At 43.1% G+C, this 25586-nt stretch overlaps 3 protein-coding genes across 3 annotated transcripts; 2 read left to right on the top strand and 1 right to left on the bottom strand.

The window, feature by feature from the left end:
- The first annotated feature begins 7049 nt into the window (after positions 1 to 7049).
- LOC129617696 (bromodomain-containing protein 4-like) lies at positions 7050 to 9116 on the top strand. The gene is made up of 3 exons (XM_055532809.1): positions 7050 to 7130; positions 8359 to 8761; positions 8827 to 9116. The coding sequence occupies exons 1-3, from the start codon at positions 7050 to 7052 to the stop codon at positions 9114 to 9116; spliced, it is 774 nt and encodes a 257-aa protein (XP_055388784.1).
- Positions 9117 to 13165: 4049 nt separating this feature from the next.
- LOC129617695 (uncharacterized) lies at positions 13166 to 17816 on the bottom strand. The gene is made up of 9 exons (XM_055532807.1): positions 17705 to 17816; positions 17323 to 17652; positions 17129 to 17277; positions 16985 to 17078; positions 16270 to 16911; positions 14591 to 16208; positions 14341 to 14478; positions 13987 to 14240; positions 13166 to 13647 (listed from the first exon to the last, which is right to left on the bottom strand). The coding sequence occupies exons 1-9, from the start codon at positions 17814 to 17816 to the stop codon at positions 13166 to 13168; spliced, it is 3819 nt and encodes a 1272-aa protein (XP_055388782.1).
- A 94-nt stretch (positions 17817 to 17910) lies between these two features.
- On the top strand, positions 17911 to 19703 carry LOC129617694 (developmentally-regulated GTP-binding protein 1-like). The gene is given in 8 exon segments (XM_055532806.1): positions 17911 to 17978; positions 18169 to 18277; positions 18322 to 18525; positions 18572 to 18756; positions 18941 to 19154; positions 19156 to 19198; positions 19240 to 19367; positions 19497 to 19703. Coding segments are annotated over 8 exon segments (1158 nt in total).
- Positions 19704 to 25586: the final 5883 nt, after the last annotated feature.

Here is a 25586-nt window from a genome sequence, read left to right as displayed (position 1 = left end):
GGGGAGTCTTCTCCCTGTTTTTGTCGCTCGAAACTATCAGATGTTTGTTCATCAAATGAGGAGGCTGTTGTCGTTTTTCCATGTGATGACAAATATCTCTGTTGAATATTAATTTCTCTGTCAGATTTTTGTCCTCTTTGAAATTGAGTCCGAATCCATTGTTGCTCGGAAGTACCTCGCTGTTCCTCATTCATGGCATCAAGAGACTCTCTATCACACAGTTTCTTCCCTCTGTGTCCTTTTTCTTTCAGCATCTTGTTCTCATTAAATGGATTAAGATCTTGTTTCGATTCACGCTTGGATTCCGTGATGTTCTGATGTTCCATGAGTGAAGGGTGTGAGAATGACGCTCCCACATGTCTTTTCGTCATTCTCTGTGTTTGTTGATTATGACATTCTGGTTTACATCTCACTTTTAATACATTTTTCCCTTTCCTTTTGCCTGTTTGTTCGCTTACAAAAGCAGTTCGCGTTTTGCTGCACCATTTGGTTCTCTTCTGTATTGTTGAAATAAAAAAAACGATATTTTTACGAAAAAGAACATTCTTGATCCTTGAGCTTGACAGACGCGACGAAAAACGTCATTCATATCCTTCAATATCTGGCGACGTTCACCTTCATCTAAGCTTCGAGGTTTACTGGGGTGTCCATCCCCAGCATCAGAAAAGACAACTCCATGTCCTAAAAGAATCAAATGTGTGTCGAAATAGATTCAGCTCACTAAATAGTGACGTGTAATTTCATCGACCAGATCTCTACCACGATCCGCAACAAGATGTCCTGAAGTACGGAATAGTGGGTATGGAAATAATGAGGATAGTGGGAGGAAGAAAGTGTCGGAATGAGGTTGGTTACCATAATAAGCAGGGCGCTGGATAGGATACACTCCTTTGGGCATCGCTGATACAGATGGCACATGTCATACACACATATGCCCCATGAAAAATCCGTGAATCTAAGAATCCTCCCAACGTCATCTTTTAAAATGTGATATCGGCATGGATTCGAAGTGCCTTTTATGCCTGTAGACAATTACAGTGGACGTCTTGTAATAGGGCTCAATGGATTACCTGCATGTGAGACCATGTAAAAGTTGGGATACCTCTGATCTGATGAGAGCAAGTCATCGAAACCACAAGCCCAGGCGGAACATTCGTTCGCACATCTCTTTGGTTTTCGACAAAAAATCTCGTCTTGATTCGTTTCGTACAGACGATTGCAGTAATTGCGGGTCTCCCATAACCTTCACGTGAATAAGCGATTTCCATTGCTCGAACTTCTTCGCTGAGAACTGCGTCCGTGTTTCTCCTTCACTGACACCGTCTCGAACGTAAACGATATTGGAGGCCCACTAGGGAAACAGAGACGGCAGGAATTCCATCAACCAAGCATTTCAATTCCATGTATCTCGCCGAGTGGCCATCTGGGAATCAGTGAAGGGGCAACTCTCTGCGATGGAGTTCATTTACTTGGTCTGACGCCAGCGAAGAGCTGTTCGAGAATTCCTCCAAAATCAGATATGATTTCTGTTGTTGGTGGTTGTGCACGTAACGCTGTTCGCCAACGTCTCATACTTCCATCGAGACTTGCTACGATTCCAACCAAAGACGGAAGCTGATTTCTTCCAGGTTTGCAAAACATCTGCGCCAATAATTGCAGTTCCCAAAATCTAAAACTTGTTGGAGAGCATCATTATTTCGTCTTCCGCCATAAGAGTGATCAGAACAGAATATCGCGCCTTCTAACACCGTGGCAATCTCCCTCCCTGTATGAGGAATCAAGTTGATGTACGGCCTTTGACCGACTCTACACACCAGTTTGAGGTTGATTTTTGAAATGACATTATGAAAATGTTGACGGATGCCATTTCTTTTTCCATTTAAAATTGGGTGTGTTCTCAACAACTAAATGGCTTGTTGGAGTAAAATCCTCTGAAAAATGGAGATTCTTCATTTTAGGCAGCATTTGGGAGAAGCACCATAAGGGTTTTAAATAATTACTCTTGATTACCAAATGTCTGCTTTTACTGTTGGCTTCACTTCCGTAATTCTGTCTTTGGGGAACAACAACGACAACAATCTGCAGCCATTGATGATCGTTGAAACCTATGATAAAGTCATTACCTGGCAATTAGAAAGATTTTTGCGAATGGGTTGAAGAAGACTCTGAGGGTCATCAAATGGCAAAACTCTGGTGGGCGGGTTCCACACGCATTCCAAGCCGTCGAGCTGCACTCATTAATTCTAAGAAAAGTTCAAAAGTACGCCGAGCTATCAGATCAGAAAATAGAATCAATTCTCAAGTACCTTCGAAGGTTTCTCGCAGAGAGTTTGGATCTGGAACTTGTTTGCACGGAATAAATGCGACAACCCAATCAGTTAAATTTTTCGGGACTGTGAAAGGTTGAGAGTCCAGTTGCCATAATCCCCGCACTAACTGCAGCCCGATTGCTGAGACAAACAAAATAAAGAGTAAAATCAATGCGCTACAATCGGAAGGTTTTTCGGAGAATTTTCAACACAGGAGAAACTGACAGCTTCGCCATATTGCATTTCGGGAGGTGGCAGAACGACGGCATGAATTTTTCGCATTTCCCTACGCACACGAAATTCCATAATGCTTCAAAATTTCATTATCCTGATAAGCGGTGCGCGCAAAATAGTTGATAAGATATCTTCTGTTGCCGGGATGCCATCGTCATTTCATCGTTAACCGCCATTTTGGCCTTCGGATCGAGTCTTTGATTTGAGTCTTTCTGGAGCTTCACAACGCAAGTCTCGATTGGAACGTAAGTCCGATTTTTTGCGTTTAAGCAAACGAGTGGCCAATCTGGATGCTTCAGATCCACATCGTATTCTCTTCCTTAAAAAATAAAGAATATTTCCTTTTAAGATTTAGTTGCATAACTAACTGAAGAAATCTCCAACAGAAATGTCTCCTCCTTGATATGGAAATCTCCATCTTGCAGTTTTTTCAAGATCGATGAAAACAATCTGCAAGGCCCCAGATGATCTTACGCACAACTGATGAAGCCGCACCACCGCGGCTCATCGTCTCCTTAGTTTACTGACCTTCTTGTTTCTTTTTTCCGGTTGGCCTTGGGCGTTTTTATAGTAACGCAGCTCTATTGTTGATATCTTTCAAACGTTCCAAATCCCCTTCTTACAACGTTTCTGTGCCACACGAGATTTCCACACGAGATTCCACTTGTAATTGTTTCAATCAACTGAGAAAGCGGTTGGTCTGATCAATAGACAAAATATCGTTATTTTGATGACTGAAATACTCACTCGCGAATTCTCCGACAGAACCTTGGACATTGAGGACAAATAACTGGAAAATTTCTGCTACTATCGGTTGTTGTAATGAATTGAGAAACTTGTGAGAATCCAAAACGAAGAGCTTTCCCTTTTAAAGAAAAAATGTGATCAGGAAGCTCGGCGTATTTTTCCGCGATTTGAGGGAAGTAAGAATTTGCACCAATTTGATCATTGCTGACACCGAAGAGACTTCTTAACTCTCCAGACAAATTCTCACTTGAGCTTATTGGCTTCTCTCCAGATGATGTTGAGAAGTTGATCTGATTCTTTGACTCTTCTTTCATCATCATAATCGATATCGAAACTTTCTTGCCATTCTATCAGAACATCGAAAAATGTTCGTTTTAGCTGAACTGACGTTTTAACATTTATCTTGTTGAATGAAATCAGAGTATGCTGGTCATCGTAACACCATCTGCGCCACAATGGAATATTCGAAGCAGCTAGAGGTTTGCAACTCACAGTCTTTCGTTTTTCAGAGCGAGCTGAAGAACTTCCCTACACGTTTCTCTTTTTACTTTTGGAGGTTTTTCACTGAGCACAAGTGACCCTCTGAACCCTCTGCCTCGTCCACCTGAGATTCAAACTTCATGAGTGGATATTAATTTATTGATCGAGATCGGTGTGAGATATCGATGTTTTTCTCAATTACTACTATTTCTTGAATTCCTGTCATCACTTCTTCTATCTTCCATTACTATTCGTTATGCCATCATTATATCTGTCATCATTATATCTCTCTTCGTTGTATCTTTCATTCCCATCTCTACTGCCTTAAATCCCTTCTATGTATCTTGCACGTTCTCTATCACTGGACTTCGCATCTAACTAAATCTATTCTCTATTCGTCACTAATATCCTTCAGTCTCTCCATCCTCATCATCATCACATATCACTACACTCCGTTGCATGATCAATCTAATTTTGTCATCACTATATTCTATTTTTGTCATCATCTCGTATCACTCTTATCTGTATTAATTTTTCTACCGCCCTCTCACCAACATACCTCGTCCTTTGAACCGAATAGTGGAAAATACATGCAGAAGTTCAACTCGTCCCAATAGCAGCGCAGCTTACCTCGCCCTCCTCCACGTTGCCTCTCAGTTATTTCGACGTGGTGCCTCTGTACACTACGCCCTAATCTGATGATTTGTCTGATAGTTGAATATCAACAAAGGAATGGAATATCGCATCCTGCAATTGACAACGTCATGCGTGTTCGCTCACTCGAAGACGTTTGCATAAACTACTATGTCTCCAATTCCATTATCAACAGGAGATGGTCCTCGGCTGTGATAAGAAAAAACTGTCGCGACTCTCTCTGGAGTTTCCTCTTCCATTCGAATCGTCTCTCCTTCTGAAGTTCATTTGTTATAAGAGCCTTATGTTCTCAAGTGCAGAAGTTAAACGCATGCAACTTCTGCATGCAACTTCTGCATGCAACGAGACAGACTACACGGTGTCAGGTAAAGGTAATTCCACACTGAAAACGAGATTGCGTGATCCTTATTGAATCTACCAGTTGTTGAGTATTGGCGATGCCCATCCACCTCCGACGTTTTGCTATACATTTCTGTGATCTCAGTGGTTTCAACACAACAAGCGCAACCAGTTGCATCTGATGAGTTTTGCAAAAGAAGGTACAATGGTCACTGGCAGAAATGCAAATTGTTGCCCTCAAGAGTCTTCTTGTTTCTCCAATGAGATCTGGGGACGAAATCATGACCACATATTGTAGGGAATGTTTGGACTTGATGTTTTTGGATGCAACAAATTATTCGGGGTTCTTTTTGAGATGGATTTCGTATAAACCGTTCTGTCTAGAAGAAAATCGTAGATGACTTTGAGATGGCATTTAAAGTTCTTCACGAGTTACCAGGTTGATGATCCACTGAATATGAATGAGTAGAAGATTCTTCAAAGTTATGAATGAAATGAACATAGTCTCAAGCAAAGCGTATCAAATCGCTGAAAAAAGTCAACACGATCAGAAAACCAACAATTTATAACTAGGATGAAAGTATTGCTTGTTGCTCTTGCGTGAATATCTTGGGCTCTTAAGCAATCTGGCCTAATCGCTTGGCAAACGTCATCAAATAACAGAACTGCTGCCCCGTTTCCTCGGCTTGACACTCTAATGAAAGAGCTCTCCCAAGTTCGCTACCATACAACCAAATTGAGACATTTCTGACTGTTCTGTGTAAAAACCATGATTTCAATGGTGGGAATGACTGCAACGGCCAGCGCCACTCAGCGAAACTTTCCTCAAGTTTAAACGAGACTCTCATCTCTGCTCCTCCATTTCGGATAAATTCAAAATCAATAAAAACAAACTTCTCCTTCCTTTGATTTGCGGATGTTGGGAAGGCGTACGTCGGTATGAAGAAGTTTGCATCATGGAGAATCGCGAGACACTTTGAAACTATCGCGAATGAATTGGATTGCCTCTTGAAGAGTAATTGGGGATACCGATGTCTGGCAGTTGTCCCATTGTTACTTGCATCAATGTCGTGATTTTTCTTAACAATTTTTCTGAAGTTATTGCCAACGTAGGGGTTCTCAATGGTTTGTTAGGCTTCGCATATCTAATATGCCACTTTTCGCAATATAAAGGTAGATTGTAGTAGATGTACCGCGTTGCAGTCACAATAGCAGGAAGAGTTAAGATCCGCTCTATTTCGCTTGGGCATAATCTTCATTGGCCAAACTTCGTGTGGATGTTCAGATTAATGTTTGAAAATGCGGAATTGAAGACTATTTTTCATGATAACGTAAGCCAGCACATCATGGGACACTTTGCCGGAACCATTTGGAAGAAGACCCTCGATATTTTGCTGAATGGTTGCCCCATGCGATTTCTGCGTCGGTGTCATGTTCTGTCTCCTTGCCAATTAGAATGAGAACGCCCCAATACAAGATCTGGAAATCATGAGGCTCAACTTTGACACGAAGAGAACTATCCCAGACGTTTTTTTGATTTTTGAGTATCTCGCAATCTACTCCCAGGAGCCATAGAAGCTTCAAAATAATCAGAATTAATTCTTCTCTCAGCGTTTTCCTCGGATCTGCGAGACCAGGCATCGCCAACGTAGAAAGAAAATGGATGCCCCCCATATGTAGTTCATCACGTCGTTGTTGTATGATGCGACCAGTTGGATCAAAAGCAGCGGTAATGCCGAACGCTCCGGGAAAGAGAACAGCGAGAGGAGCTTCAAACTCCAGCTTCACAGAATCTTCATCTGCTGAAGGAAACAGCCTTGACGAAATCAATTGAGCTCAGAAGACAAGCATTACTCATGAGTTTCAAATGAGAGCGAGATTGACGGGCGGATTTGATAAAGTTCAGGATGTGTTTTTGCCATCACAGCATAGAAATCCGCCAACAATGAAAAAGGAACGGGTTAGTCGCTCCAAATTGATTTCCTGATTTTTGGCAGCATTTAAATACGCTCTAATGTCCTCCATCTTTGTCCTGGCCCTTGTGTTCCCAGAGGGACGTAATGTGAATGTCTCAAAAATTGAGATCTTAACGATTAGACATGTGAATTGGTGGACACCGATCCACATGCGAACGGTTCACCAGGAAGATGATCAACCGGGAAATCGAGAAAGACTTGGGTGAAGATTTATGGTGGTTTCCATTGGTGTTGCATGTTGTACTTGATCACGGATAAAGGATTCATTGAATATCAGTCTGTTGAACACTCAAGCAATTTTAAGATAAACATGTTGGATGCGCAGATGCAGGAATCATTTCCAACAGTCTCAGAACTGCTCTCGTGGTTCAGATCACAATTTACGCCTAAAGTACATTTGAATTCATTGATTCTCCAATCGTCAACCAGAAGCATCCATCGATTGAACGCCCCGATGCTGTATGGAAGCTGCGAAAGGCTTGTGCGACTCATAGCTGAATCAGTCATCCAGGGAGGTCAAAGGTCTTCTCGTAGTTTCCATTGTCTGAGTTTTGTGAAGCCATCAGGGTTTGGTGGCCATGGCAAAAAAAAACACACAGTTTCCAAGTTTCTGCAACGAGAGTTCTCAGCAACAATGCAAGCTCAGTATTGAGATCGCAATTAGGTAGACTAAGATAAAAAAGGGCAATGTAAAACAAACGCCACTTACTAGATTCTTGCACTTATAAGATACCTTTGATTGTCGCATAAATCAAACGGACCTGGGCCGACTCTGCCCGTTTTTGTCTTCTTGTTTTTGCCAAATAGCTATGCTGATGCCAACGACTGCTATGTTGATTGGACAAGCCAACATGGCATCGCTTTGGATTTGTTTGATATCACAATGCAATATATCCATGAAAAATCAAAATCTTCGGGTTCTATGGAATTCCTTGCTGGAATTTTCGAGACGCGTAGTTCACACTCAATGAAAGCGGAGATACTTTCGTTTGTTTCTTTGCGTTTGTGCGCCTATTTCTTTTTGGTAAGAAGCAGTTCGTCGGTGGTTAGAATCTTCGTGTGAGATTCTTTATTCATTGGAGATTAATGTTTGATCGTTTACTAAGAGGGACCGCATGCTTCAACGTAAGCCTGTTTTCATCTTCATAGATCCCCTTCACCTGCTCTAATCGTTTTTCGGAATATGAGCGGTAAATTTCTCATTTTTACAGTTTTTGCTGTTGTAGGCAATTGCCGTTTCGTCAACGCCCATCCATCCTTGCGGTATTTCGTGTAATGGTGGATGCATACCACGGCAATTCCCGGACATCCTTGATCATCTACTGCACCGGAACGTGCAGTCTTTCTCGCAAAGGATTGTGTCCTTTAGTGTGTAAGTGCACGACCACCACTGGAACTACCACCCGCTTCACCCCATCAACCCTCCCAGAAACAACCACGACGACTCCAGCAGGCACCACCACCCCAACAACAGAAACAATTACCACCGATCTGCCAAGCACTTCAGAATCAAGCACAACCACAACGACGGTCACTCCAACTTCAACCACCACTTCAACAACAACCACCCCCACCACGTCAACAACAACCACCCACCACCACCACCACGTCAACGTCAGCAACAACCACCCCCCACCACGCCAACGTCAACAACACAACCACCCCCACCACGTCAACGTCAACAACAACCACCCCCCACCACGTCAACGTCAACAACAACCACCCCCACCACGTCAACGTCAACAACAACCACCCCCCACCACGTCAACGTCAGCAACAACCACCCCCACCACGTCAACGTCAACAACAACCACCCCCACCACGTCAACGTCAACAACAACCCACCCCCACCACGTCAACGTCAACAACAACCACCACCACCACCACGTCAACAACCACCCCCACCACGTCAACGTCAACAACAACCACCCCCACCACGTCAACGTCAACAACAACCACCACCACCACCACGTCAACAACCACCCCCACCACGTCAACGTCAACAACAACCACCACCACCACGTCAACAACCACCACCACCACGTCAACAACCACCACCACCACCACCACTTCAACAACCACCTCAGAAAGAAGCACAACCGCTCCAGTAGCAACGGCAGCCACTCCAACCACCACCCCTCTAGGAACAAGCACTACCACAGCTGCAACTGATTCGAAGACCAGCTACGCAATCCCCATAGCTATCGGAGCTGCAGCTGGGGGTGTAGCTCTCTTGGCCGCAACAGGAGCTGCAGCACATCACTTTCAACAGCCCAAACAAACAGACTTCTTTACTGAAGAATGGGGTGATGAAGACCCTCATCCACATGCCGACAATGAAACGCATGTGTCTCTCGGATCCCTCGACGGATTTTAGTGTGCTTTTGTCTTTTATCTCATTGTCTAGATTCTATTTTTTCTATCGTTTTTGTTGTGTCCGTGCAGCTTTTGCTGTTCTCTATTTCATTTTAGGGCCGAAATGGCCAATTTCATTCCGTCAGTAGATAAGGCCACAGCCACTTCGAATTCCGCAACGCGCGCTATTTAGGCTGACGCTTCACTACGAACTTTTGCACGCTCGTTTCTAAAAAAACTGTTCTGTATCCAATTCGGTTTTTTTATGAACTCTAAAATTTGAGACAAACTGACACAAACTTTACAAAAGATTTGTAGTCTGTTACGCAAAACAAATTTACTGAGACGACGTGAGGCCAGCGTCGGCCTTGCGTCTAGTGGTCACTAAAACTTCGTGCATTTGTTTGCGTGAAGTCACCAGTCGTCACGAAGAGGCCTTGTAAGCACGCCGTTATCAATTGATCAATCGCAAGCAGAGTGGGAAGGGTCTCTGAGGTTAACGTTGTAAGTGCGATCGGGAGCGAAGAGTGAAATTGAAGTGCGTCACTGAAGATCGGCAACGTCACTGGCAAGAAAGACAAATAGAAATGAGATTATTGTAAAGTTGACATGATTGTCTCACCTTCGTTTTCTTCACTCAAACCGTTTGACGATTGAATTCTCTCTTTTTCGACTTGTTTGATTCGATGCGATTCGAGTAGCTTCCCGATCGTCACGAACAGCCCATCAGCGATCGACCTCAACTCCTGGACCTCCTCATCGACAGAACATCTGAACGTCTCCGTATTTTGACTAGATTGACGGACGTTCTCCTCCCGATTCTCAGATGAATCCGGAACAGCATCGACCGCATCTTCGTGAGAGTCTCCGAAGGTTGCTGATGCCGTCGAGTGATCGAGTTCTCGGGCAACTTTTTCATGTAGATTGATGACTCGATGAATCCAAACAACAGCCATCGCAATGGACATTGCTGGTGATGTCATCCACTGAGAAGTGCTTAAAACGGATGAACTCAGTTCAATGATTTCAATACAAATCTGATGGACGGACCGTCGAAGAAGACGCTTTCCCAAACAATCGATATTTTGACGACGCTCCGCAATTTTGTCATTAAACAGTTCGGAAAGGAACGAGCTTTCCGCGAACTCGCAACTCGATGAGGCTTGGGACGCGTCTTGAACATACGGGGTAGGGAATGTCCTCTGCGTCGAAAGGGAAAGTTGAGTGGATGGAAGATCTGATGAGGAATTCTGGCTTGGATCCGGATAAAATTCTTCGACGGCTTGAAATGGCGGTGCGAGCGCATGGCGAAGAAACAGAGCGTCTCCAAGCGCGGAGGTGCAGAACGCTAAAATGCCATTATGAATTTCTTTGGAACTCAGAAGCGAATAAGCAGCGTGACAAAAATACGAAGTTGGCGACATCAAGCAGGAGCCAATCAGCCAAGCGAAACCCTGATTTGTTGCGTGGGTGAAGAAGCACGGGGGTGCCCGATCCGACGCCGGAGATTCAGAAATAACAATTTCTTGGGACATCTTCACGCAGTCAATCCAAACACTACAGGCCTAGAAAAACAAAGCATTGACGAGACCATCGACGCTGTCACTGACGAAGGGCACTCATGGGACACTCATGGGACACTCATGGGACACTCATGGGACACTTGTCAAATCCAGTACTCTCCAATAGCGTTACGTTGATTGTGTTCCGTACCTCTCGCGACATTCCGATTGCTGAATATTTTTGAGCTTGAGAATGACGAACGAAGAGCGTAGGAATTCCGAGGGTTTCCGTGAGAAATGTTAATTTGGCGCTTGCTTCAGCGACATCATCGAACGATGCTTGGCGTGGATCTGGAACATGTCGAGCGATAAGCGAAAGAATATGACGACAGCGAGACGGACAGTCTGATGGAAGCAGGTGAAAGACAACAATTAAGAATTGTCCGAGAATGAGATGCATGATTGACGTCAACATACCAGGAATCGAAGGGGAACTGAGATACACAAGAACCGCGTGATGCCATAGACCAAGTTTCTCCAATTGCTCGGCGAAAGTTCGATCAAGAAAATCCTGAATCTCGTCAAGAGCAGAAAAGAGAGAGTCGGAGTTGTCGGCTCGAAGTGAAAGAGTCCGTCGAAGAGCGCGGAAGAGAATCCAACTCAAGGAAGCGTCTGATCCGTGCGACGATGAAGCTGATGGATCGAAGAGATATTTGTAGTCTTGTATGGGAAGTCGATTGGCGAATAGTCTACAGAAAGGACATCCCGAATATATGGGAGACCATCACTGACAAGTGAGATGGACACAGGGATTCTACCTTAGAATGCTGTACTGAACCGAAGGAATTTCCCCGGATTGGAGAGGGCCGCGGTGAGAAGCACGCCAATCTGGAATTGGGGATGGCATGGAAACACTATCACTCGAAAGTTGAAACGCATAGATGTCGAGAGCCTGGAATGGAAGTAAGAAAAATAGGTGTGTCATTGACTGTCGTGATTAGATATTGGTGAGAAAACGCCGACCATGAAATACCTTTTCTAAAGATGTCGAGGGTTGAATGGATGACGACGATGAACGATCGTCCGAATCAGACGCGAACGATGATTCTGGCGACGGAAGCCGTGCAACTGAATTTCTGCTCAATAGCGACGATGCGTCAAAAGGATTCGCGCCATCATCTTCGTCTAAAATTGTTCGACGCGACCCGTAATGAAGCGCAAGGCGTTGCTGTCCAGAGATCCCTTTCTTCTCACGCGTCTGTCCGGAGTCGATGTCCGTTGCCGTCTCGTCGCCGCCGGCTGTATTTGTAACAGAAGCATACGCACGAGCATCCGGCGAAGGATACCATAGCAACAACGCAACAGCCCCCCTCCAATCAAGCACACTTCGTGTCACCAAGGGCTCGATGTGGCCAGCAAGCAAATGATAAAAACGCAGCAAAGACGACGGGATTCGATGATAGACCCCCCGCTTCTGCCATTCGAGCAGCTGAGAACGAAAGGGAACATTTCAGTGTTGAAATACTTATACGTAAGACAGGGAACAGTCCTAGACGAGACGTTACCTGACGCAAATGTCCTTCACGACTGATCGGAGTTCCATGAACGCATGCAGAACCACCGGATGTCAATGCAAGTGCAAGTCTGATGAACGATGAGCTATTCTCCAAGTTTCGTCTTTGGGAAGGACGTGAAGGCGATTCGATTGAACGTCCAAGCAATTCACTAACGGCTCCACTAATCTGTAAAATTCATGAAGATAATTGAAACACCCACCGAGACGTTCATCACAGATCACCTACATCGTTTGCTGTTAGCAATAAGAACGCTTTCCTCAGCCGTTTCTGATCGTCTTCGGTCAACGTGGTTGGTTCATGTTCCGTGAGATTCGCCAAATCAGTTTTCTCGAGAGCCTTTGAAACGATTCGATAATTCACTGCAGCGATCCATTGACTCAATAACTCTAAACGTTCTCGTCTCTCCACACACGCGTCCATCAAATCTTCATCCCTTCCATTCTCAAGATCATCACTTTCACCAAAACCACCTTCAGGGAATAGCTGATGTCGGATTTCCTTATTTTGGTGTTTTTTCCATTCTGCCTTATTTTTCATGAACGGCGTGTCACAGCTAGAGAAGCCATCAGCATATACCGCACTAGCAATTGAAAGACTACCGCGCAACTCTGGAACGAATGTTAAACTCGACCTTCGACGATTCTGCAATCCATCAGCTTTTCCTTCGGTCGACTTGGAGGATCCCACAGTCCCAAAGAGGAATGCGACGAGAGCCCAAGTATCAAGCGAAGTTTGAATGTGGGACTTCAAGCCTGACAGTCCTACAATACGAAGGGAAGCGCTGATTGACGGATGCATTGGAAAGCTCATGTAGCACACGTTTAAGTCCAATGGAATTGAGTAGAGAGCGATTAAGAAGTATCTTACGTGGTGACTGTTGTAATCGTGCCATTCGTGAGGCATTCAAATTGAGTTGTAAGGCGATGAGTCTGAGGAAGGTACACAAACATAAGACATCCCAGTTCAAGTCATTCCATATAGAATGCCTCTGCTTACTGATCAATCTCATCAGGTTGTAAAGTTGCTGCGTTAAGTCGAAAACCTAAACATTGAAATGTTGAAGTGACCACTTCATTCAGAAAATGTCGTTCTTCCTCTTTTCTCTCTCTTAAGTCTTTCAGTAGAACATCTGCATCGTCGGGTTGGCTCGAAGGATTTTCAAGAATTCCAGTTTTACGAGATTTTATTCGACGACCGAACTCTTCACTTCCATTACGAGACGGAAACATGTGCGCGTACTCAGCGCTGAATGACCGCAATGGCCGTCGCTTGAAAGAACTCCTATCATCTGATCGTCCGAGCAACAATTCTAGAAGCTCGGGCTCGGTCTTCGGGCCATCAGATGACTTAGAGACACCCAGACGTTGACAGAGAAGTTCAAGCTGCTCTTTGAATGATTCTGGTTGTTGTGGTTGGACTGTGGTGGTTTGACGCTGTGGAACAGCATTACGACTTTGATGGATTCCCGTGCGGTCTATAAGAAGAATTGATCAAACTTGTATCAGAAGTCCGAGAAGTAGAATTTTCGAGTCAGAAGAATGATGAACGGATTCAAACAGAAGTGACTTACCTGAAGAGCAAGCGAAAAGGGTGTGGGCACATAGTTGTTATTCAGTCACGCCAAACACGGTTTTATGAGCAATTCAAGTGCACTATATTGTTTGCGACGGTTATTACAAAAACATGAAATCAGTCACCCGCTACTAAATGACAAATCACAACATCATGCAAATTCAAAACTAATCGAACAATGATGCATGGGAGGTAAAGAGAGCGAGCGGATTCTATTCGCGCCATTCTTATTCCTCCTTACCAAGAAAAACTCGTTTCTTCTGATGAAATAGATCACGAGATGTCAAAAGATTCTTTGACCCGCTTAGAACACTCGACACCGGTTTGGTTGTCGCATGTATCATAGCCCTTCCCGGTTCGAGTTTGGTCGTTGCATTCATGAAGTGAATCCGCGATCCAGAACTTGCCTGCACGGCTGGCTGTTCTGTCATCGGGCGTCTAGAGTCTTCTTCTTCCTCCTGATAACCATACCGACTGAAATGGTCGACGCGGAATCTATAAAAAAACAGATTAAAAAAATGAAAACTTAAAAATTAGAGAACACACAATGTGGAATTCAGAATGGGTTACAATTCAGGAGGAAACACTTTCTTACTTCCAAGCCCAATTCGTTGAAAGTGATACGAAATGAGCGTTCATTTTCTCCGTGTATTTTCTCAATTTGCGAACGTGATCTTCATAAGCTTGTCTAAACTCCTCAGAATTCTCATCCGTTGAAGTAAGATTCTTCGGCCTGGAGGTTGAACACACCAGAATGACATGAAAGAAGCAATGTTTCATGATTTGGGACAAATACGCACTCCGAGTTCTATTCTAAGCAAAATCATTCATTCATTGGGACATACCTGCAGTTCAGCAACGTCACTAACGCTGTTCTGTTCAAACCAACTCCGATCTCAGGAACAGAATTTCCAGTAATTTCTGTATAATTTGATGGATAGACTTCAATCGCCTTATCCTCAATTTTAACAACAAGATCAACATTCAATCCACGAACATCTGTTAATCCTGGCCATGTGACCTCACCATATCCGTCTCGTATCACTGTAAAATCTTCTACTGTTGACAATCGACTCCCATTATAAGATTGTAATGTTTCGATGGATGGTTTAGTCGAGTAGCCTTCCAACGTACATTTTGGAACAAGAGATTCGTCCCGGGCATCTTTTGTAAAACCAAGCTTCAATTTTCCCGTTTGGCGAAGGCTCAATGTCCAATCGTCTTTCAGAGGACCTGATCTACTTGTCTGCTGTCGCTGCGTGTACGGAACCTCTCTGGGCGTAAAACCGCGCGACATTGATCGTCCACCCCGAACATCTTCGCCAGTATCAGTATCAAACGCCCGACGATGCTTCAGGGGTGTTCTGGAGTCACTCTCCTGCAAATGTCCCAAAGGCTTATCGGTTGTATCTTGGCCCTCCCTCCACTTCTGTCGTAATCGCCGGGCTTGTTGTGTCCGTTCAGCAACACGGAGGTTCCGGTTCGCCGGCGCGCCGTAACGACTGTCCGCCTCCTCGTCGCTTTCGGAAGACGCGACTTGCGTGAATGGGGTCCATTGCCCGCGCGCGGTGGACAACCGTCCAACCGAAGGACTTCGTCGGTGTGGAGTTCCCATCGTGGTTCTGGGTGGGTAGAGCATGTTTGACAGGTCACGATCATTCCACCCATAGTCCAGTTTGAGAGATGATGTTGTGGAATTGCGGGGTGGAGGAAGAGTCCGTTGTCGCCTCGGTGTTGCTGATGGCAGCTGGAGTCGTCTATGTTCTGCTGTATATTCGGGTAATGGCCTCCAAATTTGGGACAATGTTGCTGATTTGAATCGTCGAAATTGAGTGGGAAGAATCACCCCTGGTGTTGGAAAGGCAAATGGATTTGGGATTCCTCCAGGCCATCCACCCATCAAAGCGGACATCGCAGGGGCTCCATACATGCCGCTCATAAGGCCTAGACGTTGGATCCCATACGGATCTGGGACACACGGGACAAGTTGTTGTTGGGACAGTCCCGTCTGTGCTGATAAGGGCTGTTGAGTTCCAATGCCACCGAGTGACTGTCCCATGCTACTGCCGAACAATCCGCCTCCAGTCGACGGCTGTCCCAAATTCCCAAACAGACCCCCTCCAGTCGAGGTTTGTCCCAAGCTTCCAAATAAACCGCCTCCAGTAGAGGATTGTCCCAAATTACCAAACAGTCCGGTTCCTGTGGTTGATGTCGAAGGTTGTTGTCCGAACAATCCTGTTCCGGCCGATGTCGTTCCAGTTGTTCCCGTCGTAGTCCCAAACAATCCCGTTGTGGCAGGTTTTTGACCGAACAGTCCACCTGTTGATTGTGCTGCCGCGGGAGTGGAGGTCGCACCTCCGAACAGTCCGCCGCCAGTTTGTCCGAAGAGTCCGGGGGTTGTTTCAGTCTTCTGTCCGAAAAGCCCACCGCCAGTTGTCGAGCCGAAAAGTCCGCCTGTGGTTCCTGACAGCAGCAGAGAGATAGGAATGAATTTGAAGTCACGACAATTTGTCAGTCGGCGTACCTGTTGTTGTCGACGGCGTTGTACCAAAAAGTCCTCCTGTTGTCGCTTGTTGGGGTGTTGTGCCGAAAAGTCCACCTCCCGTTGACGGAGATGTAGTTGTCCCAAAAAGACCTCCACCTTGCTGTGGCTGCTGTTGTGTCGACCCGAAAAGTCCGCCCCCTGTTGTCGGAGCCGTGGAACCAAAAAGTCCTCCTCCTGAAAGAGAGCGCTGATCCGAGAGAGGCCAACTTGACGTACCTGTCGTCTGTCCGAATAGTCCAGTTGTTGGTGCCGTGGTCTGAGTGGATCCAAACAACCCACCCGATGTTGGTTGCGTTGTCGCCACGGAACCGAACAGGCCCCCTGACGGAGCTGACGACCCGAAGAGTCCGCCTCCTGCAGCTGCGGGCTGGGTTGCTGTGCTGCCGAACAAGCCCGTTGACTGCGGCGCGCTTCCGAATAATCCGCCAGTTGTTGGCGCTGCTGTTGACCCAAACAGTCCACCAGTCGAAGGCGTGGCAGGTTTCTGTCCAAAGAGACCACCACCAGTGGACGGAGTGCTGGAAAACAACCCCCCAGTGGTTGTGCCTCCAAAGAGACCCCCTGCTTGTTGTTGCGGCTGTGGCGCAGCGCCTCCGAAAATTCCTCCCCCAGTAGTTCCCGCTGAAACAAAAAACAAATGTAGCATTATAAGCGATTAAGAGATTGCAATCAAAGTAGCTAACAAATCTCTTACATCCGAACAGTCCCGCAGAGCTTCCTAATGAGGTTGGAGTTTTTCCTGATGTCAGTCCTAATTGGTAATCCTCCCATCGCAACTCTTCAAGAGACTGAAATCCATTCAGATGAACATTCAGGAGTGAAGGACAGAACTTCTCACCTTTTGCTGATTCACTTCTGGCAAATTGCAAATCGCTTGAACTTTCCCTCCGGACGAATCTCTATTTAAATCATCTCTATACTTAAGATCGCGTGTCCCAGTTCCTTGGGACACTGCTGTGGTGCCAAATGTCGTTGGGGTGGTGGAACCTGAAAAGAAGCGACGTTAAGGGGTGAATCCAAGGTTGCTCTCACTTCCAAACAATCCTCCTGCTGGTTGAGGACTTCCAAACAAACCAGTCGAAGGTTGTGTGGTACTACCGAAGAGACCGCCAGTCTGTTGCTGAGGTTGTTGTGCTGTCGTTGCCCCAAAAAGTCCCCCTCCTCCTCCGGTGCTCATCGTTGAGCTCCCAAACAAACCAGTTGATGGCTGAGATGATCCGAACAACCCTCCGGCCTGTTGTTGTTGTTGTTGTGCGGGTTGCGTGGTGCCAAACAGCCCACCGCCAGTAGGCCTGTTTTGCGTCGTGCTACCAAAGAGACCTCCTCCTCCCGCTGTAGATGAACCAAAGAGATTGCTTCCTCCTACAAAAGAAGAATATAAGAAAATTATAGAACGAGCCAGTTAGTGACTCACCAGTCGAGGAGCCAAACAAACCAGTGGATGGGGCTGCAGCGCCAAAGAGGCCTGTGGATTGCTGGGCTGGTTGGGTGCTCCCAAACAAACCACCACCAGAGCCTCCGAACATCTTTTATGACTGAAGAGAGAGACTTGTATAAACTTGGGGATTGAAACTGATGAAAAGAAGTGTCGAGCTGAAAATCGATAATGCGGTTCTGATGATGTTGAATGAGATTCTTTTAAAAGATGATGGAATACTGAAACTATCGCGGTCTACTGCAGCTTCAAAGTCGGACGTTCACGTTGTTGTCGTCATCACTTTATCATCCTAAGCGGAATCAAACTCAGCGGCAAAGATTCACTTGTCTTGTGCTGTACTACAGCCCATATCCCAAAAGAAGTAGGCGCACAGCTGGCATTGCCTTGGAACCTGAATCTTATTGGGGGAGAGTTTGGTTGCAACGATGAGCGTCCTTCAGAAAAATCGCTGAGATCGAGCAGGAAATGGCTCGAACTCAGAAAAACAAAGCGACTAATTTCCATTTAGGATTGCTCAAAGCAAAATTAGCAAAATTGAAAGCGCAACTGGTGCGAAAATGATCAAAGAATTGTTAATAGTGCCTCTTCTTCAGATCGATGGCGGATCAAAAGGCGGCGGCGGAGGACCGGGAGATGGATTTGATGTCAGCAAGACAGGAGATGCCAGAGTTGGTCTGATCGGTTTCCCGTCTGTGGGAAAATCAACTTTGTTAACAAAGTTAACTGGAACATTCTCAGAAGTTGCTGCATACGAGTTTACAACATTGACGTGCGTTCCAGGGGTTTTTCGCTACAAGGTATTGAGTGTGAATCAATCATTTTTTTTATGTATTCTTCTGGCAGGGAGCTAAAATTCAATTGTTAGATCTTCCTGGAATTATTGAAGGTGCTAAAGATGGAAAAGGTCGCGGTAAACAAGTTATAGCAGTTGCTCGAACTTGTGGTTTGATTCTGATTGTCTTGGATTGTATGAAGCCACTCACTCATAAACGAATTATTGAAAAAGAGCTTGAAGGCTTTGGAATTAGGTGCGTCCAGAAAAATAGTAAAGTTAGTTGCGATCAGCCATAAAACTTCTAGAGTGCAGAGGCTGGTTTCGTTAATGGTTTGTAAAATGTTAATATCTGAAGTGTGAATTCATGAAGAATGGGTTGCACTCTTCAACTTTGATGCTTTGTTGACGTCCAAACACGTTTAATAATTTTCTTGCAGATTGAATAAATCACCCCCAAATATAATTTTCAAAAAAAGGGAAAAAGGAGGAATTTCGATAACCAATACAACTCCATTGAAACGAATTGATGAAGAGACGATCAAATCAATCTGTCATGAATATAGAATTCCAAATGCAACATTTTCAATTCGTTGTGATGCAACTGCTGATGATATAATTGATGTCATTGAAGGAAATCGAATTTATGTCCCAGGTCCTTTACGTGATGAACAAAATCGATCAGATAACAATCGAAGGTACGAATTTATTTTGATCATTAGACATTGATCGTTTGCAGAATTGGACATTCTTTCTAAGGTCCCTCATTATGTTCCGATATCGGCACACCATGAATGGAACTTGGATGGATTAATAGAGAAAATTTGGGAGTATCTCAATCTAGCAAGAATCTACACAAAACCAAGAGTAAGCATTGCATTGATGCGATTGCATGGAAGCCCATTTCCCTGATTGCAATTGCTTCTATCCGTTTTGTCTCCAGTTCTCGTTGTATTGGTTCATTCTTTTGCTCCATTCCCGTTTATTTCTTTTCAGGGACAAATTCCTGACTACAATGCGCCGGTGATTTTGAGGAAAGACAGGCTCATGGTGGAGGATTTCTGTTTAAGAATTCATAAACAACTCTTGTCTGATTTCAAATATGCATTAGTTTGGGGCCATTCTGTGAAACACGTGCCGCAAAAAGTTGGAAAAGAGCACGAACTCTGTGACGAAGATGTCGTACAAATTGTCAAAAAGTAGGGAGTGGAAAGTCCCAAATATTTTGTCCGCTTCCTTCCCTCTATTCGCTTTTTCGTGTTCAAACCTCAAACTCAAATTATTTCCATTCTGTATGTTGGGGATTTGAACCTGAGTGGTGCAGCACAAAAGAGGGGAGCCCCTCATTCGTGACGAAGAAAAGGAAGCCCCTGAATCGGAACAAGATGAATTCAAGCCATCTCCTCAATCCATATCTGAATCCCATTCCTGGGATGATTCGCAATCGTTTGGCGAAAGCAATGAGGTTTTGTCGTCCACCAAGTAAGCGTGGCTCAAGCCTAGACCGTGTTGTAACGTTGTCTCAGCTCGCAATCAAAGGAGCATCTGGCGCACGAGATTGTTCAGAGACAATGGACCCTTTGAGAACCCAATCAAGCGATTTGTTAGGTGAGTTCCATGAGCCCTTGGAGTTATTGTTGTTTGAACAGATTGCGCGAAAAATCACGAGTATTTTCAATCATTCCTCCTGCCCGTAAGATTCCGCAAGCAAAGCCGGTAAATGAATCGATCTCCATGAGAGAGTTACTGGTTCACGTGTGTCAGCTAGGCGGAGGTCGTGTATCTCCGTCCAATCCAATCCGTTCCAAAAGTTTGTCCAGAAGCTTTGGACAGAAGATTGCAGTTTCTTCTTGGGGAAAATGCAATGTGAGTTCAAACAGTTTGGTTGTTAGTCAACCAAAACACGGTTGTCTAAATGTTTTCTGCACGTCTTGATTTCAAGATATTGACAATTATGGTTTCATCTTGTTGTCAGCAAACAACAAGTTTATGCAAAGCTTTTGCCCAACGGAACTCCCTACGACGCGGAACGACACGTATGGGAGCAACAAGTAAGGAGAGTGAAGAATTTGGGACTTGGATTGGGACTTGGATTCATTTTACGAAAATCAGATGATGGAAGTGAGGAGAATTTATCGCGCGCAATAATTTACAAAAGCTGGCACTCGTAACGAATGAAGAACGACTGAAACAAATTGAACACATGCAACATTTGTATCAAGGTACGACAGACACATGAAAATGGATGAGTATCAATTGTTTGAGAAGAATGAGTTCTTGTTTTCCAGCTAAGCGACGGGCTGAGATGAGACGTCAGATTGTTCTTTATGAAGATCGAAGGCGACGCGCGGTGAGTGAGTGAGATCAAAAAGCTCTGAAGCTCGTACTAAAGTCCAAATTTGTTTCTTACACTTTGCTTCTGTTTTAGCTTCTGCAAGATCAAAGGAAATTGAGACAGAAACTCAGCGAATCGATTAGCATCGTGAAGCATGCAAGACGCGTATCTGGACGTTTGAGGTTTTGGAAATACGTTGAGGTATCAATGATGTGCATTGCTTCATTGAAAAAGCGGTTTCTTGTAGAACCAAAGTAACTTCATAACGCCGACGAACATGGTGCAGAAAATTGAGGAAAACGAAAATATTTTCGATAGAAATGTTTCTGTTCCTAAATTGTTGAAACAGCTCGGTGAGTTTTGTGGAAGAGTCTTGAAGAGAGTCTTGAGGATTTGTTGGATCGTAGGATTGGCAAGTGCTGAGGATCTTGTTGAACCACTTATTGAGAGAAGATCGTCCGATGTGTATAGAAAAAATACTGGAAGAATCCTTCAAGTATCTTCCCGAAGATGACGATCCTAGTGGGACAAGCGCGAGAAAAGAAGCTCGTCGTACATATGAATTGACTGATAGGCAAACGAGCGCATGTGACGTACAGACATTTCACAGGTAATGAACAACTCTCAATTTGGTGTGATGTGAGCGTGTGCAGAGAGGGAAAAGCTGAAATTGTTAGATGAAAAAATTCATCTCGTCAAGACGAAACTAGAGGAGTCCCAATTTATGTTCGGTAAAGGCGCGAGTAAGTGGGGTGCATGTTGCAGTATTATGAGGCTAATATTGCAAATACTTTCAAATTTTAATAGAGGAAGTTCCAAACACGTCACTGTGGAGTCATTTGCTGGATCAGCTTGAATCAACGAAAGCTGCGCATCTAGTGAGCGAACTATTGATGATAAAATATAATGTGCTTCCACTAGGAAAAATGTAAACAGAAGGGAAAAAGAAAAGATTAGGATTGGGCCTTTATATTTATCATCAAGTTCGATTTTTCCTGTTTTGGGGATAAGCATCTCTCATGAAAACAAATTGGTCGAAAAACTATCGAGAACTCCAGAGAAGAGCAGAATATAAAATGGCGGGAGATCTCCCATGAGATTGAACAAAGCAAGTTGAATAATCGACAACTCTTCGTGCAAAAATTCAACCCAGTAAAGCTTCAAAAGGACTTTGAATCTTTTTTACGTCGTCAAAAACGAGCCTTTGATCGACTCAAACATAAACAAGGCCTCCCATCACTTCCATCATCATCTTCATTCCTCAGAAATGTTCAATCACGATCATCACGTCTTATTCGTAATCCGACGTATCAAACAATAGAACACTGGTGTACTTATTCTCCCTGCCCTGCGACTGTCGCTATCTTAGGACTCAATACAATAATATTTCTTCTCTGGTAAGCGTCCAAATTGGACCAGTTGAACATTGTCCCTTTAGGAGAATCTCAACCCCCAAATGAATATGACCGCGCCAATTACCAGGTATCTATATATCATGCGAAAATTGTTGCAGATAAAAAATGAAAAAACTTGTGTTAAATGAGGCTGTATTGTAATGCTAGATAAGGCTCAGACCACATTACGTAACCCCACTTCACTCTTTAACTCACTTCACTGTTTAACTCACTTCACTCTTTAACTCACTTCACTCTTTAACTCACTTCACTCTTCAACTCACTTCACTCTTTACTTAATCAACTCACTTCACTCTTTACTTAATCAACTCACTTCACTCTTTACTTAATCAACTCACTTCACTCTTTACTTAATCAACTCACTTCACTCTTTACTTAATCAACTCACTTCACTCTTTACTTAATCAACTCACTTCACTCTTTACTTAATCAACTCACTTCACTCTTTACTTAATCAACTCACTTCACTCTTTACTTAATCAACTCACTTCACTCTTTACTTAATCAACTCACTTCACTCTTTACTTAATCAACTCACTTCACTCTTTACTTAATCAACTCACTTCACTCTTTACTTAATCAACTCACTTCACTCTTTACTTAATCAACTCACTTCACTCTTTACTTAATCAACTCACTTCACTCTTTACTTAATCAACTCACTTCACTCTTTACTTAATCAACTCACTTCACTCTTTACTTAATCAACTCACTTCACTCTTTACTTAATCAACTCACTTCACTCTTTACTTAATCAACTCACTTCACTCTTTACTTAATCAACTCACTTCACTCTTTACTTAATCAACTCACTTCACTCTTTACTTAATCAACTCACTTCACTCTTTACTTAATCAACTCACTTCACTCTTTACTTAATCAACTCACTTCACTCTTTACTTAATCAACTCACTTCACTCTTTACTTAATCAACTCACTTCACTCTTTACTTAATCAACTCACTTCACTCTTTACTTAATCAACTCACTTCACTCTTTACTTAATCAACTCACTTCACTCTTTACTTAATCAACTCACTTCACTCTTTACTTAATCAACTCACTTCACTCTTTACTTAATCAACTCACTTCACTCTTTACTTAATCAACTCACTTCACTCTTTACTTAATCAACTCACTTCACTCTTTACTTAATCAACTCACTTCACTCTTTACTTAATCAACTCACTTCACTCTTTACTTAATCAACTCACTTCACTCTTTACTTAATCAACTCACTTCACTCTTTACTTAATCAACTCACTTCACTCTTTACTTAATCAACTCACTTCACTCTTTACTTAATCAACTCACTTCACTCTTTACTTAATCAACTCACTTCACTCTTTACTTAATCAACTCACTTCACTCTTTACTTAATCAACTCACTTCACTCTTTACTTAATCAACTCACTTCACTCTTTACTTAATCAACTCACTTCACTCTTTACTTAATCAACTCACTTCACTCTTTACTTAATCAACTCACTTCACTCTTTACTTAATCAACTCACTTCACTCTTTACTTAATCAACTCACTTCACTCTTTACTTAATCAACTCACTTCACTCTTTACTTAATCAACTCACTTCACTCTTTACTTAATCAACTCACTTCACTCTTTACTTAATCAACTCACTTCACTCTTTACTTAATCAACTCACTTCACTCTTTACTTAATCAACTCACTTCACTCTTTACTTAATCAACTCACTTCACTCTTTACTTAATCAACTCACTTCACTCTTTACTTAATCAACTCACTTCACTCTTTACTTAATCAACTCACTTCACTCTTTACTTAATCAACTCACTTCACTCTTTACTTAATCAACTCACTTCACTCTTTACTTAATCAACTCACTTCACTCTTTACTTAATCAACTCACTTCACTCTTTACTTAATCAACTCACTTCACTCTTTACTTAATCAACTCACTTCACTCTTTACTTAATCAACTCACTTCACTCTTTACTTAATCAACTCACTTCACTCTTTACTTAATCAACTCACTTCACTCTTTACTTAATCAACTCACTCTTAATCACTCTTTACTTAATCAACTCACTTCACTCTTTACTTAATCAACTCACTTCACTCTTTACTTAATCAACTCACTTCACTCTTTACTTAATCAACTCACTTCACTCTTTACTTAATCAACTCACTTCACTCTTTACTTAATCAACTCACTTCACTCTTTACTTAATCAACTCACTTCACTCTTTACTTAATCAACTCACTTCACTCTTTACTTAATCAACTCACTTCACTCTTTACTTAATCAACTCACTTCACTCTTTACTTAATCAACTCACTTCACTCTTTACTTAATCAACTCACTTCACTCTTTACTTAATCAACTCACTTCACTCTTTACTTAATCAACTCACTTCACTCTTTACTTAATCAACTCACTTCACTCTTTACTTAATCAACTCACTTCACTCTTTACTTAATCAACTCACTTCACTCTTTACTTAATCAACTCACTTCACTCTTTACTTAATCAACTCACTTCACTCTTTACTTAATCAACTCACTTCACTCTTTACTTAATCAACTCACTTCACTCTTTACTTAATCAACTCACTTCACTCTTTACTTAATCAACTCACTTCACTCTTTACTTAATCAACTCACTTCACTCTTTACTTAATCAACTCACTTCACTCTTTACTTAATCAACTCACTTCACTCTTTACTTAATCAACTCACTTCACTCTTTACTTAATCAACTCACTTCACTCTTTACTTAATCAACTCACTTCACTCTTTACTTAATCAACTCACTTCACTCTTTACTTAATCAACTCACTTCACTCTTTACTTAATCAACTCACTTCACTCTTTACTTAATCAACTCACTTCACTCTTTACTTAATCAACTCACTTCACTCTTTACTTAATCAACTCACTTCACTCTTTACTTAATCAACTCACTTCACTCTTTACTTAATCAACTCACTTCACTCTTTACTTAATCAACTCACTTCACTCTTTACTTAATCAACTCACTTCACTCTTTACTTAATCAACTCACTTCACTCTTTACTTAATCAACTCACTTCACTCTTACTTAATCAACTCACTTCACTCTTTACTTAATCAACTCACTTCACTCTTTACTTAATCAACTCACTTCACTCTTTACTTAATCAACTCACTTCACTCTTTACTTAGTTTAGGTGATCAACCGCGGAATTATCTCAACTGAATTCGTGAAGCGTCACTTCACAACCAGCTACGATGGCGTCATCAAAGAGGGACGTATTCATACCCCTCTCACGTCCTGCTTCTCCCATCAAGATGGACGGGCAAGTGGGTTCAACTTCT

The sequence above is a fragment of the Condylostylus longicornis genome, unplaced genomic scaffold, assembly GCF_029603195.1.
Source record: "Condylostylus longicornis isolate FDR11 unplaced genomic scaffold, ASM2960319v2 ptg000609l, whole genome shotgun sequence".
NCBI classification, from domain to species: domain Eukaryota; kingdom Metazoa; phylum Arthropoda; class Insecta; order Diptera; family Dolichopodidae; genus Condylostylus; species Condylostylus longicornis.
Note: the sequence above shows the minus strand (reverse complement) of the source record. Positions and strands in the feature narration are given on the sequence as shown.

Bases quoted from the DNA above. Each gene is read 5' to 3' on its own strand.
- LOC129617696 (XM_055532809.1), top strand. From the start codon at position 7,050: ATGTTGGATGCGCAGATGCAGGAATCATTTCCAACAGTCTCAGAACTG. The intron at 7,131-8,358 runs GTACATTTGAAT...CGTCAACGTCAG, and splicing joins GATCACAATTTACGCCTAAA to CAACAACCACCCCCCACCAC. The intron at 8,762-8,826 runs GTCAACAACCAC...CAACCACCTCAG, and splicing joins ACAACAACCACCACCACCAC to AAAGAAGCACAACCGCTCCA.
- LOC129617695 (XM_055532807.1), bottom strand. From the start codon at position 17,816: ATGTTCGGAGGCTCTGGTGGTGGTTTGTTTGGGAGCACCCAACCAGCC. The intron at 14,479-14,590 runs GTATGTCCCAAT...TTCAACCTCCAG, and splicing joins GTGACGTTGCTGAACTGCAG to GCCGAAGAATCTTACTTCAA. The intron at 13,648-13,986 runs GTAAGGAGGAAT...TTCTTCTTATAG, and splicing joins GAAGAAACGAGTTTTTCTTG to ACCGCACGGGAATCCATCAA.